Consider the following 13,730-nt stretch of genomic DNA (forward strand, 5'->3'; position numbering starts at 1 on the left):
TGCTCATTGTTTTAAAGAATCAGAGAACAAAAAACTATGATGGCCCTAGCTGGGTTGGCTCAGTGGATAGAGCATCAGCCTGCGGACTGAAGGGTCCCAGGTTCGATTCCCGCCCAGGGCACATGTCTGGGTTGCGGGCTCGATCCCCAGTGTGGGGCATGCAGGAGGCAGCCAATCAATGATTCTCTCTCATCATTGATGTTTCTAACTCTCTCTCCTTCTCCCTTCCTCTCTGAAATCAATAAAAATATTTTTAAAAAAAACTATGACGATGGCATTATACACTATAATCCCACCTAGAGAGAACCAAGTTAATATGTACATGCCCATCATCCCATTTTCTAGACATACAAATACACAAGGATATCAAATTTATCTTCTTAAAATGTTACAAGAAAAGGAGTTGATTTTTTTCTAATATGAATTTTCAAGGTTTTTTTTTAAGTTCCTTCTCAACCAAAGCCCCTCGTGTGAACCACAGAACACTGAGCTCGCGTGGTGGCCCCGCCTCAGTTCTCCTGGACGGCCCATGACTAGTGCCATCGCGGTGAAGGAGCCAATGCCCTGGGCCTGGAGGTGCTCTGGGCAGGTCTTCCAGCCTTGGCACCGCTGACACTGTGAGGCCAAAGATCCTTTGCTGTGAGGAGCTGGCCTGTGCTTTGTAGGTGTTCAACAGCAGCCCTGATCTCTACCCACTGGACACCAATAGCACCCCTTCTCCAGAGTTGTGACAATCAAAATGTCACAATGTCTCCAGACACTGCCAAGTGTCCCTGGGGGGCAGACCCACTGCCTTGGGGCTTTGGGACTTCATTTTCCCCAGAACCCCACCCAAAAGGCTGCAGTAGCAGCTCCTTCACTGTGCAGCCACCCAGCTGAGCTGACCAGCACTCCCGAGGGGTCACCGACCCTCCCTGGGGGTGACCTACCCTCCCCGGGGGCTGCATAACTTGGTGTGGAGGACACCGAGGACACTTAAGGGGCTTCCAATTTGTTGCTATTATAAAGAATAAAGGCCATCCTTATAATCCACCTTTGAAAACACTTTAAAAGATCTGAAAGCTCTTTCAACTTTTACAATATGGTGCTTTGTACAAAGAAAAATCAGACCAAAGGTCAGGCTTCATACCTTTTGATTGATTCAACTCAACAACACATGTCAGCCACAGTTGCTGATTGTATGTAGACAGTGGATTTGAACGTATGTGAATTGGCTTCAACTGAGGGAAAAAGAAAAAAGTTAAGTAACCCATGTGACCTTTCCATTGCAGCTACCAAATACCTCACCTTAACATCCAAAACTGATATCCAGCCATGAGGGCTGAGCACTGGTGCTGGACCAGAAACAGCACGGTTTCCTTGACAACAGGAGTGAAATCCCACCCTCCATAAAAAGAAAGGCCTAACTCTGCTACAATTTACATCTGTCTCTCATGAACACCTCCAGGCAGGCGTCCCCACCACCCGCAGCCTCGGCACAATACCCATACCAAGAAAAGGCCATCTCGGAGAAAGTTAAAGTGCATGTGATGCGACGTATGATAAGATAATAAGGGTACCAAAGAAGGATGTTCCTAAGAATCTTGATTTAATATCAATATACCAGACATGTCGCTGTCTGACATCTGTTATTCTCAGCTTTAGAGGAGTCTTAACACCCTGGGGGAGAAAAATTAGAGGGGACTCCGTTGGCAATGATACTTCTGCGGTGTCTGCTGAAAAACCCAGTACCGGTGTCTACAGCAGCGGCTACGGAGAAAGCTGCTCCCCCCATCCCCACACAGCTCCGAAGGAAAGCACTGTTTGCATGCACAGTCTCTGAGAGTGAGCGTGTGCCTTTTGTGTCTTCATGCTCTGGCAGGTCTCCATAAAACCCTGACCAGAGCTGTGCCCAAAAGCCACCTACGTGACGAGATCTCTTGGAGGGTAATCTGTCATCTTTCAGAAGTGAGATGGTCCTTCAGAAGCAAGTCAGCCCTGTGGGAAGGCTGCTATTTTCAGTGTCATAAAAAGACTGACATCTTAAGACAGAAAATTTAAAAGGCCAAACTACAATCAGGAACCTCATGGCTGTGCCTCTTCAAATCAGGTGCTCAGTCTAAGAGTTAAAGAAAACAGGGAAATGCGAAGAAACAGGCTACACAGGAGATTCTTTCAAGCCAGCAGTAGCAAATAGGAAAATTAAAAGGTATAAGTTTTAGGATATTTTCTCCTTTTGACTTTTTGAAAACTGTTAAGAGTGGACCCGTAGCAGGGAGCTTGAGGAACAGACAAGTTAATATTTGGGGTCAATCAGATGTTATGGTGTAATGAGAATGCAAGACAAGTGTGTTCAGTTTACAGATAAAGATTTCATTTGATACACAGAAAAATAAAAGTGTTTAGTTATTTGGGCTCCCACAAGTTAGTATTTATTAAAGAACTAGTGCCTGGTACACGAAATTCATGTGTGTGGCGGGGGGGATATTCCTCAGCCCAGCCTGCACCCTCTCCAATCCGGGACCCCTCGGAGGATGTCTGACTATAGTTGGACATCCCTCTTGCAATCTGGGACTGCTGGCTCCTAACCGCTCACCTGCCTGCCTGCCTGCCTGATAGCCTCTAACCACTCTGCCTGCCAGCCTGATCGCCCCCAACTGCCCTCCCCTCCTGGCCTGACTGCCCCTAACCGCCTCTGCCTCGGCCCTGCCACAATGGCTTTGTCCAGAAGGTCTCCCGGTCTAATTAGCATATTACCCTTTTATTAGTATAGATACCAAAATTCTCCAATTGGAAGGACTTTTGTTTTTCTCTAAAGATGGCAAAGAATTGAGGAAAATTAAAAAAAGAAAAGAAAAAGGATATTTCATTTAACCTGAGTTCATGCAAAGAATGCCAGTCATTAGAAAGAACTGTTACTGCTGGAAACCCAGCATGGAGACCACGTTTTTTGGGCAAATAGGAAGACTTGCAGACATGAGGAGCCAGGACGAGTTACCAGCCTTTGGAAATAAACTGCTGCTCTCTAAGTGTTAACACCACCAGCCTGTCTCGCACTGAGGCATTTATTATAGCAGAAAAAATCATTTTGTCAAATAGGACCCAGAGGCCCAGAGGACAGTGTTAGCTGAGAAGCAACCTGCAGGACAAGGTGGGCCATTGCTAGTGACCTGGATGCTTATATGCCCCATCGCCTGCCACTCAGAGACCCAGTCTTACCTTTTTGCTATTATTTAGTGAAAAATGAGCTTCAGAAGTCTGGATCACTTTGGGTCCTAAAGAGTAACAGAAGGAAAAAAGCAGGTTATATCCTACACTGATAATTTATTGACTTTTGTCAAATGCCAAGAAAGACATACATTACATGGCGGTGATCTTATTTTCCTGGTCTGTCATCAGAGGTTGCACATATATGTAAAACACACAGACACACAACATCCACTCCACTGCATGGTGACCTCCTGGTGCAGGTGAACCCCATGATCGTCACACAAGGTACATCATTCCCGAGGTTTTCTGTCCGTGCAGAAACCTCTCCCATGCCCTCAATGAGGGCTCTCTGCACTGCAAACCCAAGAAAACACTTATGACACAGGCAGCACCTAACTATTCTATAAAGCATAAACATTTCTGCCAAAAAATTAAGACATTTGCCTATTCATCCAATTAATCCAGTCTTACAAAAATATTCAGTAGAGAATATAAAAAAAGCATACTTGCTAATATATACTCAAAGCTTTTCCTGAAATAACAGATATGCAACCTTCACAAACTCTTACACTGTAATTTTTTAGGACTTTGGCCTTAAAAGAAGTGATCAAGTCTCTTCAATAAATGGTGTTGGAAAAATTGGACAGGCACATGCAAAAAAATGAAACTAGACCACCAGCTTACACCATACATAAAAGTACTCAAAAATGGATCAGAGACTTAAATGTAAGTTGTGAAACCATAAAAATCCAAGAAGAAAACACAGACAATAAAATCTCAGACATCTCACATAGCAATATTTTTACCGATACATCTCCTAGGGCAAGGAAAACAAAGGAAAAAATGAACAAACGGGACCACATCAAACTAAAAAGCTTTTGCACAGCAAAGACACCATCAACAGAAAAAGGGAACCATCTGTTTAGGAAAACATATCTGCCAATGATACATCTGATAAGGGGTTAATTTCCAAAATGTATAATAAACTTACACAATGCAACACCAGGAAGACAAAAAATCCAATTAAAAAAAATGGGCAAAGGACCTAAAAAGATACTTCTCCAAAGCGGATATACTGATGGCCAAGAGACATATGAAAAGATGCTCAAAGTCACTGATTGTCAGAGAGTTGCAAATTAAAACCACAGGCTCTAGCGAGTTTGGCTCAGTGGATAGAGCGTCAGCCTGAGGACTAAAGGGTCCCGGGCTGGATTCGTCAAGGGCACATACCTTGGTTGCAGGCTCCTGGCCCTGGTTGGGGTCGCGTGGGAGGCAACCAATCGATGTGTCTCTCTCACTCTCCCTCCCACTCTCTCTAGAAATCAATGGGAAAAGTGTCCTGGGGGAGGATTCAAAAGAAGAGGAAAACAAGATTGGCTACAGTTGCCATGCCACCATCATCTTCAGCAGCAGGAGGCAAACGGCACTGAAATAATCACCCTCTCTGCCCAGCTTCCTCAGTCCATTCACCGACCCAAGACTCAGTTTAGGTTAAGAAACCTGTCTTTTGCCGATTTTAGCTTCGAAATTGCCTTTGAAGTGGTCCCATCCAACCCCCTTTCTCAGAGATGGAAAACTGAGGACCAGAAACCCATTTCTCTCCCCCGTCAAACAGCAAGGCAACCGGCGGCCCTGAGCTCAAGGCCAAAGCCATCTACAGGCTCCCTCCTGCCAAGAGCTCGGGGCATCATGAGAGCAGCCTCATGCTGCCAGCATCTCACGCCCTCCCCACCACTCGCTGCACCATGGCCTGCCTCCCACGCCAGCCAGCAAGCTCTGGACTCCCCAGCGCCCAGGCGGGATCTTGGCACACAAGACTCTCCAGAAATGTTGGACTTCACAACAAAAGGTACATGGTCAAGGCCACCCAGGGCTGCACGCTGAACTCAGGCCCTGGCTGCTGTGAGGGGCAGGACCAGGGTCACCCCTCCACCCAGTGGGTGCAGAGAGAAATGGGCTTCCCCCCCCATGACAGGCCTTGATGGGTGAGAGCAGGTAGATACAGCGGGGGGGGGGGGGGGGGGGGGGGGGGGGGGGGGCACCAAGGTAACTGTACAGGATAAAATGATCAAAACCTGCACCTACCGCTGATCCCGATGAAGACAGTCAGGCCAAAACAGACGAAGAAGACGACAAACACGAGCACGAAGTGGCGCTTGGAGAGCGTGTACAGCCGCATGGGCGCCAGCCTGCGGAGCAGAAGCCAGTGGGTGGGGGGCAGGCAGGGAGCCGCTCGGACCGCAGGAGGCCCTCCTCACCTGCAAGCCCTCACCTCACAATCGGACCTACTCTGAACCCAGGCGACCCACCTGACAAAGCAGTCTCCATGACCTCAGGGCCGGGTGACGTTCCACTCTGCTCGGGGTGAAGCCCTCCGAGAAGAGGCCGGGCCACGCTGGTCGGCACAGCGCCAGCCGAGCCCCACTCCTCGGGCAGGACAATGTGCTGTGGCACCCATGCCCATTCAGGGCACATTCTGCCACTCCACGTGGGTGGCCAGACCCCTCTACACACATCCCGTCTCCAGCTGCCAGAGTACAGCCCAAGTCGGGGAGCCCCCAAGTCACTCACACGCAAACACGCAGCTTTAACTGTCAGCTGTCACAACCCAGCCGAGACTGGGAACGCAGGTGCCACCGGCATCACCTTCCCTATCTGTCTTCCCGCCAACCCGTTTTGTTTCCTATCCAAGGTTCCTCACGGTCTGAGACCCTCACTGGCGTCACCCATGGTGGTGAAGCTCCGCCTGACCTTCGCTAGGGGGTCTGGTTTTGATGCACTGAGCGAGCTGCCTGCAGTTTTCTGTGCTTTAACACCAATATGGAACCCTACCCCTAACACTAACCCTCTCAGGTGCCCTCCTCGTCATCCCTACTTTGTCCCTTGGTCAGGAGACAATGGTGGAGGGGTTAAGTGTCACTTCTCTTTTAGAACTCCTTCCATCAGCGGCGGGCAAACAAGGCAAGTCTGTGAAGGACCAGAAGACAGGTCTGAGGTTTGGCAAGCCACACGGTCTCCAAACAGTGCAGTCCCAGACACCACGTAAACGCCAGTGTGCCAGGCTGTTCCAATCAACCCCATATGGAGAGTGGCTGACCCTGCCCCTGGGACCTGAAGAGGAGACCCATAAACCCAAAGAGAGGAGAGCGGGATGGGGGTGCAGATTTGGGGGATGGGGGTGCGGACTTGGGGGAGAGGGGTGCTTTGCTTTTTACTCCTCTAGCATTTCCTGGTCTCAGGAGCTGAGGCAATTTCTCATGCCTCACAGACAGGTAAAACACACACCTCCGGGAGGGGGAGGGACAGCTTAAACCACCAGCAGAGAATAAGGTTATTTGCTTTTGTGGTGCGAGGCTCACGTGACACTGTGTACACACACCCTCCCCCTACAAGGCCAAGATTCCAGCTCCTCAGCAGGAAATCAGCTGGAGCATATTCCAGGGCAAAGGTGGGGCCCACAGCCACCATGGCTCTGACGTGGCTTTGCTGACCCAGGTCAGCTCTCTCCAGCGGGACCTGCCAGGCCTTTGGGCCAGTGACTGTGCAGACCAGTGTCACAGTGAAGAAATAAAGGAATCAGTGCCTCGATCTTTTCCTTTAGGACCTGGGTCCAAAGGCTGAGCCACACGCAACCCTGCTGTGAGTGAGAAGAGACAACTAGTGGATTCAGTGGCCTGAGCCCATTAGATTTTGGACCCAGAGATTATGAGACCTGAAAGCCCTAAAATATTAGAGCCAGAAAGTGCCTCAGGGAGGAAGCCCAACCCCTTTGACTTGTATATGGGAAAACTGAGGCCGAGAGACAGCGGGACACTTGCCCAAGATGTCACAGTTCTGGCCCTTGGCAGTAACTGCCGATCCCTGAGAAAGGGCTGAGGGACCCCACTCCCTGAGTGCCCCCGGGAGAGCCTGTGGAATGCGGGCTGGGGGAGAGCAGGTCTCCTTTGTCCCTTGTCTGCTCCCCCAGGTGCTAAACACATGCCTACACTCTGCAGAGGGGAGAGGTCGGGGAGCTGCACGGGCGCTTCACGCTGGAGCCTTCCTCACAGCGCTCAAGGGAGGAGACGCTGGGGGATGCGGCCAGGAGCTGACAGCACTGCAAGCGCTGAGCCCTGGGTTGTGGTGAGTGCATGAGGGGAGCGGGGAGAAGGGTGTACAGACACTCCACACTGTCCTGGCCGCTCTCTGTAAACCCACAGTTGTTTAAAAAATTATACAAGGTCACGCATGGCACCCCATTCTGCGGCTCTCAGGTGACCTGCCCCCCACGGGGCCCAGGCTCCGAGGGCTAGGCTCCCAGCAGACGAGGAAGCACAGAGTGCACTTGGCAGCAGAGAAACACAGAGTAGGACGGTGCTGCTTAAATTGTGATTTTTAAAACACATCAATGATGATTTTAGAAGCAGTTATTCAGCAGGTGAGGAGGGATGAGGAAGAGACCTAAGGAAGGGATGGCAGCACAGCCACGCCCCGCAGCGAACAGCCCACCCGGTGTTTCCCGCTTTCCCGAGAGCTCCCAAGGGCTCTATCACCGTCTATCATTTCCCTTCCTTAAAGCTTCCACTTAAAGTGACTTTATTAGAAAGTTTCCTGGTTCAGAAAATTAGAAATATTAGAAAATCAAGCATCACCCAACTCAGAAAAAAACACAGAGAAAGCAAAAAAAAAAGCCCCTGCTTGAGAAAATGCCGCCGGCACCGCCACCGGCCAACAGGCAGGAACCCTGGCCAGGCTCCCTCCCTCTGGGAGGGCTGGGTGTCCTGGGCCAGGGACAGCACCACAGCACAATTCCACGTGACAATGCCCCCGGCCATGGTTCTCCTCCCCACGCTTGTCCGAACGCTTTGAAGCAGCAGGTCACCAAAAACGACTGATACCTCAAGGACACTGCCTACTCCAGACAAGTGACAGGTCCACACCGTGATTCCAACTTTTCATCCCAGGGCATCAAGGCCTTTGAAGCACAGCGAGACTCGGCCCTCCTCCCTCCTCCGGCCTGGCCTTGCCACCTTCCACGGGTCTCTGCTTCCACCCTTAGCACCCACACTCTGCTCTCTGCCCAGCCACGCCAGGGACAGCTGGAGGTGTTTGTTCTCAGTTCAAAACTGTCCAGTGACTTCCCGGCCACCCAGAGTGACAGCCAAGCCTTTCGTGGATCTGACATGCCTGTTACATGTTTACGGGTGTTTATTCCTTTGGACAAGACCCTCCCACAACCATGCCACTTCCTTCTAAAGAAGGAACAGGAGCCACAGAGAGGACGGTGTTTTCTTTGGGGCAGGACAGAAGCACCACCTGCTGTTTGTCCAGGGCCACTCTCTGCCCCTCCCTCCACCCGGTCCCCTGCCAGTGAGACCAGCCTCCCATCACAGAGGCTGAAAGTGCCAGACTCCCACCTCCCCAGCCTTCATCCCCTCCAGGTCTCAGACCCTGCAGGAAATCGACCAGGCGCTGCAAGAAAAGGCTCCCCTCCCAGTGCAGAGCTGGAGGGCACAGAAGCCTCCTCGCCTCCTGGACCTGACTGTGTACTTGTGTACTGGGCGCTGCCGGAGTGGCTGCAGCCACACTGCATGCAGGAGGGTGGAGAGCCCAGAGGCAGAAACCACCCAGTCAACCCCAGAGGTGCCCGGCCCAATTCCTGGATACCCCTGTCGTGTAAGCCGCTTTTCATGACATATCCTATTAGCATCAAATGCTTCCTATTGATACACATACCCAGACAATAAAACAAAACTAAAATGAAACTCAAGCTACTAAGTCGCACAGGCATGGGAACCCCCTGGTTGAAGGCCCCTGGAGCTGCCCTTCTGGAACGTGAGGCAGGCGCCAACCACCCGTCACCACGCAGTGCCGTTCCTCCTCCCACCACCCCTCCCTCCAGCCCGCACCCACCCACCCTTCCCAGCCCAGCCGAGGTCCCACCTCCCACCACTGGGAGAGCAAATGGCTCCTGGGCTGCAGGAAGGGGCACCCACCCGTGGCTAGATTCCATCTTGGGTGACAACTGTTCACACGCTTTCACGCCTCTCCGACGGGGAGCTCCCTGTGGCTCTTGGGGCCCAAAACTGTGCCTTATGAACGGCAGGCATTCAATGCCCTCTTCCCTGGTTTTACTCTGCTCTCCTACGTTCTATTATTTTTCCTGCTATGATCGATTATCAACCACTGAACTGCAAAGTTTAACTTTTTTCTCCCAATGTTATCTTTTAATGTTTTGAGGGCTCTGGCCTTTGCCCTCTGTGCCGGTGATCTGGCCACTACAGCTCCAAGCACGTGCCTTCCCCAGCAAGCAGCCCTCCAGGCCACATACCCTGCCACACGTGCCCCCTCCCTCTCCTGCAGCTGGACAGCCAGGGCCCAGGAGGATGGCTGAGTGCCCCAGAGCCAACATTAGTGTTCCCTCTAAGCACTTCTCCCTCCCACGCGAGCCCTTAAGAGTTCATCAAACAGCACTAAGAAGTGGGCAGGCGAGCACGCCGTGAGCCTCCTCATGGGCCTGCAGCAGAACGACCACAAATGGAGAGAGCTTGGGTGAGCAGAGGATGCGAGAAAACACCTCCAGGTTGGTCCTTGGGCTCTGTGGGGAGATAGGAGGGCACACCAGCACCCACCCACAGCCCTGCCTTTCACAAACGCCAGGGGACAACCAGCACGCAGCAGGGCCAGGAGGCCGGCGTTTTCTAGTTACTCATTTTATCCTGTCTTAAGGAGTTCCCACTTAAGAATTAAACAATAGAATCTGGGAAGTGGAAAGGGGCTTTCATTCTCGGTCCCCTCCCATTTTATTTCTTCTTGTAATCTGTATACAAATAATTTCTTCTGTGGCCCAAAGCACTGGCTGGGTGCCTGGGTAATCCCGGGCCTCAGCATCCTTTTCTATAATCAGAGACAAACAATACCCAGAGGGCTGCTGGGGGCATGAATGAAATAATGAAGCGCTCAGAACAGTGGAGGGAGCATAGAATTCAATCATGTTAGAAGTAGTAGTAGCTGTGCTTCCCCCCCACACACACTTTTTCTTTTTTTCATCCTACCAGTATCCCTGAGACCCGGTCTAAAACCAACGGAAGGAAAGGGCAGGAGCAGCTGGCATCCCCTAGGCACCTCCTGGGTACCAGGCAGGCGCTCCCGTGAAGCAGGTCTGATGAGCCCATTTTTACAGACAGGGACACAGAGGCTCGGGAGCGGTCGCCTGCCGAGGACCCAGGCAGCAGGCGGTGGAGGTGGGGTTTGAACCCACACGGTCAGGCGCAGAAAGGTGGCCCACAACTCCCTCACACTCACTCCCTGCCCTCCTCGCCAGTCTTTCCTTTTCAAACCTGCCATTTACTGGGTTTCGAGAAGAAACTCTGAGGGGAGGAACAGAACAAGAACTCTGACATTTCAATCAACCAACTTGAATATATTACAGATAATTTCTCTTTAGCTACTCAGAAAGGCCACTATGCAAGTAGCCAAGGCCCAGCAACCTCAAAATGTATTTGAATGAGCAAACCATGAATTCACGTGTATGCCTCCCAGGCTGCAAACCCAGTGTCTCTCGCCCCGGAGCGTGCTGGTTAGGCCACCAATACCCTTGTCAGGGCAAACAGATCAAGGAAGCAGGCCGCACACTGGTCAACGCAGGGCCCCGGGCGGTGCAGCCCAGTGGTTAACAACTGGGATCTGGAGGCCAACTGCCTGGGCTGGAGGGCCTGCACCACTGACCAGCAGCGTAACCTGGGGCACTCCCTTCGTTCTCTGGCTCCCAGATTGTAAAAGGGAGGACGCTAAGGGAGCCCATCGCCTAGGGTTGCTGTGGCAAATAAACGAGTTACAACATGAAAGCCCTCGCTCAGTCACTGCCGCTGTTAACTGAGCGGCAACAGAGGATAATATGTCAGGGGTGGGCTCTGGAGCTGATACCCGGGCTTCAGGCTCAGCCCTGCCCCTTACTAGCTGTGAACTTGACTCCCTGACTTCTCTGCACCTCAGTTCCCTCATCTGTCAAATGGGGATAAGAAAAGCTTCCTCATGTGGAGGGTGGCTGTGAGGACTGCATGAAGTGATGTACACACGTGCTCACCACAGCACCTGGTACAAGTGAACACTGTTATCTCTCATTAGTTCTAGAGATCACTGTGGTTCAGAAAAAACAAACCTATTCTAAGAGACACAATCCCAAATAACTCTATGGTTGCAGGGCCAGGATACTGACCCAGGCCTGGTGTTCCCCCCGCACCGGGCCACGGAGGAAGCCTGGGACACAGAAACCACAGCGGGGCTCCGCTGCGCCACCCACCCCTTCGCTGCTGCCAGAAGGGAGTCTAATTGATACACTTCACACTTAGATGCCCCAGGATGACAGAGACATGTAAAGTGCACTCTTTAAAAATGGGTGGTAAATACCAAGCGAGACCCACACAAAACGCCTACCTTATTTAAGTCTGCAGAGAAATGCTACAGTAAGAGCAAAGCAACCAATGGGACCTGAGAAATCTCAGCTACACGCAGTCAGCAACCCAACAGGAAGTTCCGAGAGCTAACAGCTGAGTGGGACTCGCCCGCCGCCGCCCTCTCCTCCGGGCATCTCACTTCCCAGGCACTGTCAGATAAGGAATGGAGTGTGCAGGAAGCGTGAGTGTAAATCTTTAAGAAACTGGAAACTTTTTATTCTGACTGGTTGGATGGCGCTCTCTCCTGTCCTTTTAAAAAGAGTAGGCTGGGCCGCATGTGAGCAGGGAGGTCCTGGGGCCGGGACCTGCATGTCACCGACCCCGCACGGCTCCCCCTCCACCCTCCCTCACCCCATTCTTTCTCCAGCTTCTTTTCCTGTTCCTGTCGCTTGTCACCCTTCTCAGCACTGGGCTCTCAGTAGTCACATCTGCCAACAAGAGCACTTTGACTCCACCAGGCACCTAAGTCCCACACACCCTTCGGATTTCCAGGCCTGTTTTCTCCTAGGATTTTTATTCGCTGCCAAACACTTTCTCTGATTCCCAGGTCCATGCCATCCTGAATGCTGGACGGTGGTGGCTAGCTGACCGCCAGATAACACATCCACCTCCCAGCCCCTTGCTCAGCGGAGCCTGACACCCGGCTCCCGGGAGCATCCGTGCTGCCTATGGCTCCACGCACAGCGGAAGGACTGCCACCAAGTTGGGTAACAGACGGCTGGGGTCCAGCAGGAGCCCTGGACTGGGTCTTGGTAACGCCCACACCACGTCAAGCCCTCGGCCTCTCTGTCCTATGAAAGGTTTACCACCAGCACACACCACGCGGGGCTGCTGTGCGGACCCCAGGAGAGAGATTCGCAGGGGACAGAACCACCAATGGCATGCGGTGGTCACTCTGCCACAGGGCCACAACTCTGCACAACACCAGAAGGCACCCTTCCCCCAGCATTTCACGGGGTGCCAGTCACAGACCCCACAAATGAACGGGCCCCCCCGGGAGCACAGAGGCAGTAAGGCTGACACCCCCCAGGTGCCTGGATCTCATTGCCCTATGTCCGCGGTCAGAGATTAGCAGGGGCACCGGGGACACGGAGCAGCAAAGCCCTGTCTGAAGGCCGCCCTGGATCGTGGGACCCGCCCTCGGGCCCCTGGGCGGGCGGTCCTTCTCCCCGACTTTCTGCAGCCCGGGTGCTCCGCTTCCCCTTCTCTGGACGCCCCGAGGGCACCCGGTGACAGCTGCGTCAGGAGCAGGCCTGGGGTGGCGTCCCTGGGGCCCGGGACGGGTCTTCCTCATTCAAAGTCCGTAGCTTCACTGAGCGACGAGGCCCAAAGTCAACAGGCTGCTCGCCGGGCCGGGCATCCCGCGACCGGGAGAGGCTGGCGGGCTGCCACGCGCCAGCATCGCCAGACGCCTCGCAAGCACCTCGCTCCCCGCGCGGGGCCGCCGACGCGAGGGCCCCCGGAGCCGGCCACCGCTCGGGCACCCACCCGGCTGCCTGGGCAGGTCGGGCCCGGGGCCCCTGGGCGAGCAGGGCCGGGGCATCCCAGGGCCTCCTGGGCGCGCTCGCCGAGGCCGCTCCGGACCCGGACCCCGTCTCCACGGCTCACCCAGCCCGGCGGTGGAGCCCCAAGCCGAGCCCCCCTCGAAGCCCGGCGGCGCCCCTTCCCGCGTCCCCGCGCTCGGTGTGGGCGGAGGGCCCCGCGGCAGGGCTCCCGGGAGCGGGACGCTGGAACCCCAACTCCGGGCGCCGGACACCCAGCCCCCGCCGCCCGTCCTCCGTCCTCCGGGGCCCGCACTCACGGTTCCATCGCGGCCGGCGCCCCGGGTCCGCGCCCGCCCCGCGCCGCTCAGCAGCCGCGGCAGCCACAGGCGCAGCCCGAACGACAGCGGCCGGAGCTGCGGCTCTCGGACTCGTCAGAGCGAGACGCGCGGCGGGTCACGTGCGCGGAAGCGGCCGCAGCGGCAGTGGGAGGGGCCCGGGGCGGGGAATAGGGCGGGGCCAGAGGCGCGGCAGGCGTGAGGGGCGGGGCCTGGAGGTGATGGACGGGGCCTTGGCGGTGAGGGGCGGGGCCTGGAGGCTGAGGGCCGAGCTCGGGGGTGGGTCT

At 54.0% G+C, this 13,730-nt stretch overlaps 1 protein-coding gene across 3 annotated transcripts in view; it reads right to left on the reverse strand.

Moving 5' to 3' along the window:
- The window catches only part of TMEM181 (transmembrane protein 181), a 39,800-nt gene that overhangs the window by 17,436 nt on the left and 8,634 nt on the right, over positions 1 to 13,730 (reverse strand). Inside the window, exons 1-4 of one of the 3 annotated variants that reach the window (XM_036316034.1) lie at positions 13,426 to 13,561; positions 5,275 to 5,378; positions 3,199 to 3,254; positions 1,130 to 1,220 (exon numbers count right to left, since the gene is read on the reverse strand). In XM_036316034.1, coding sequence (XP_036171927.1) covers positions 1,130 to 1,220; positions 3,199 to 3,254; positions 5,275 to 5,378; positions 13,426 to 13,433 — 259 coding nt within the window. In that variant the 5' untranslated portion in view covers positions 13,434 to 13,561. Of the gene's footprint in view, positions 1 to 1,129; positions 1,221 to 3,198; positions 3,255 to 3,338; positions 3,544 to 5,274; positions 5,379 to 13,425; positions 13,562 to 13,730 lie in introns of those variants that run through there. The other 2 variants (XM_036316035.1, XM_036316032.1) reach the window with 2 other exon arrangements.

Source organism: Myotis myotis, unplaced genomic scaffold, assembly GCF_014108235.1.
Source record: "Myotis myotis isolate mMyoMyo1 unplaced genomic scaffold, mMyoMyo1.p scaffold_m19_p_7, whole genome shotgun sequence".
NCBI lineage: Eukaryota > Metazoa > Chordata > Mammalia > Chiroptera > Vespertilionidae > Myotis > Myotis myotis.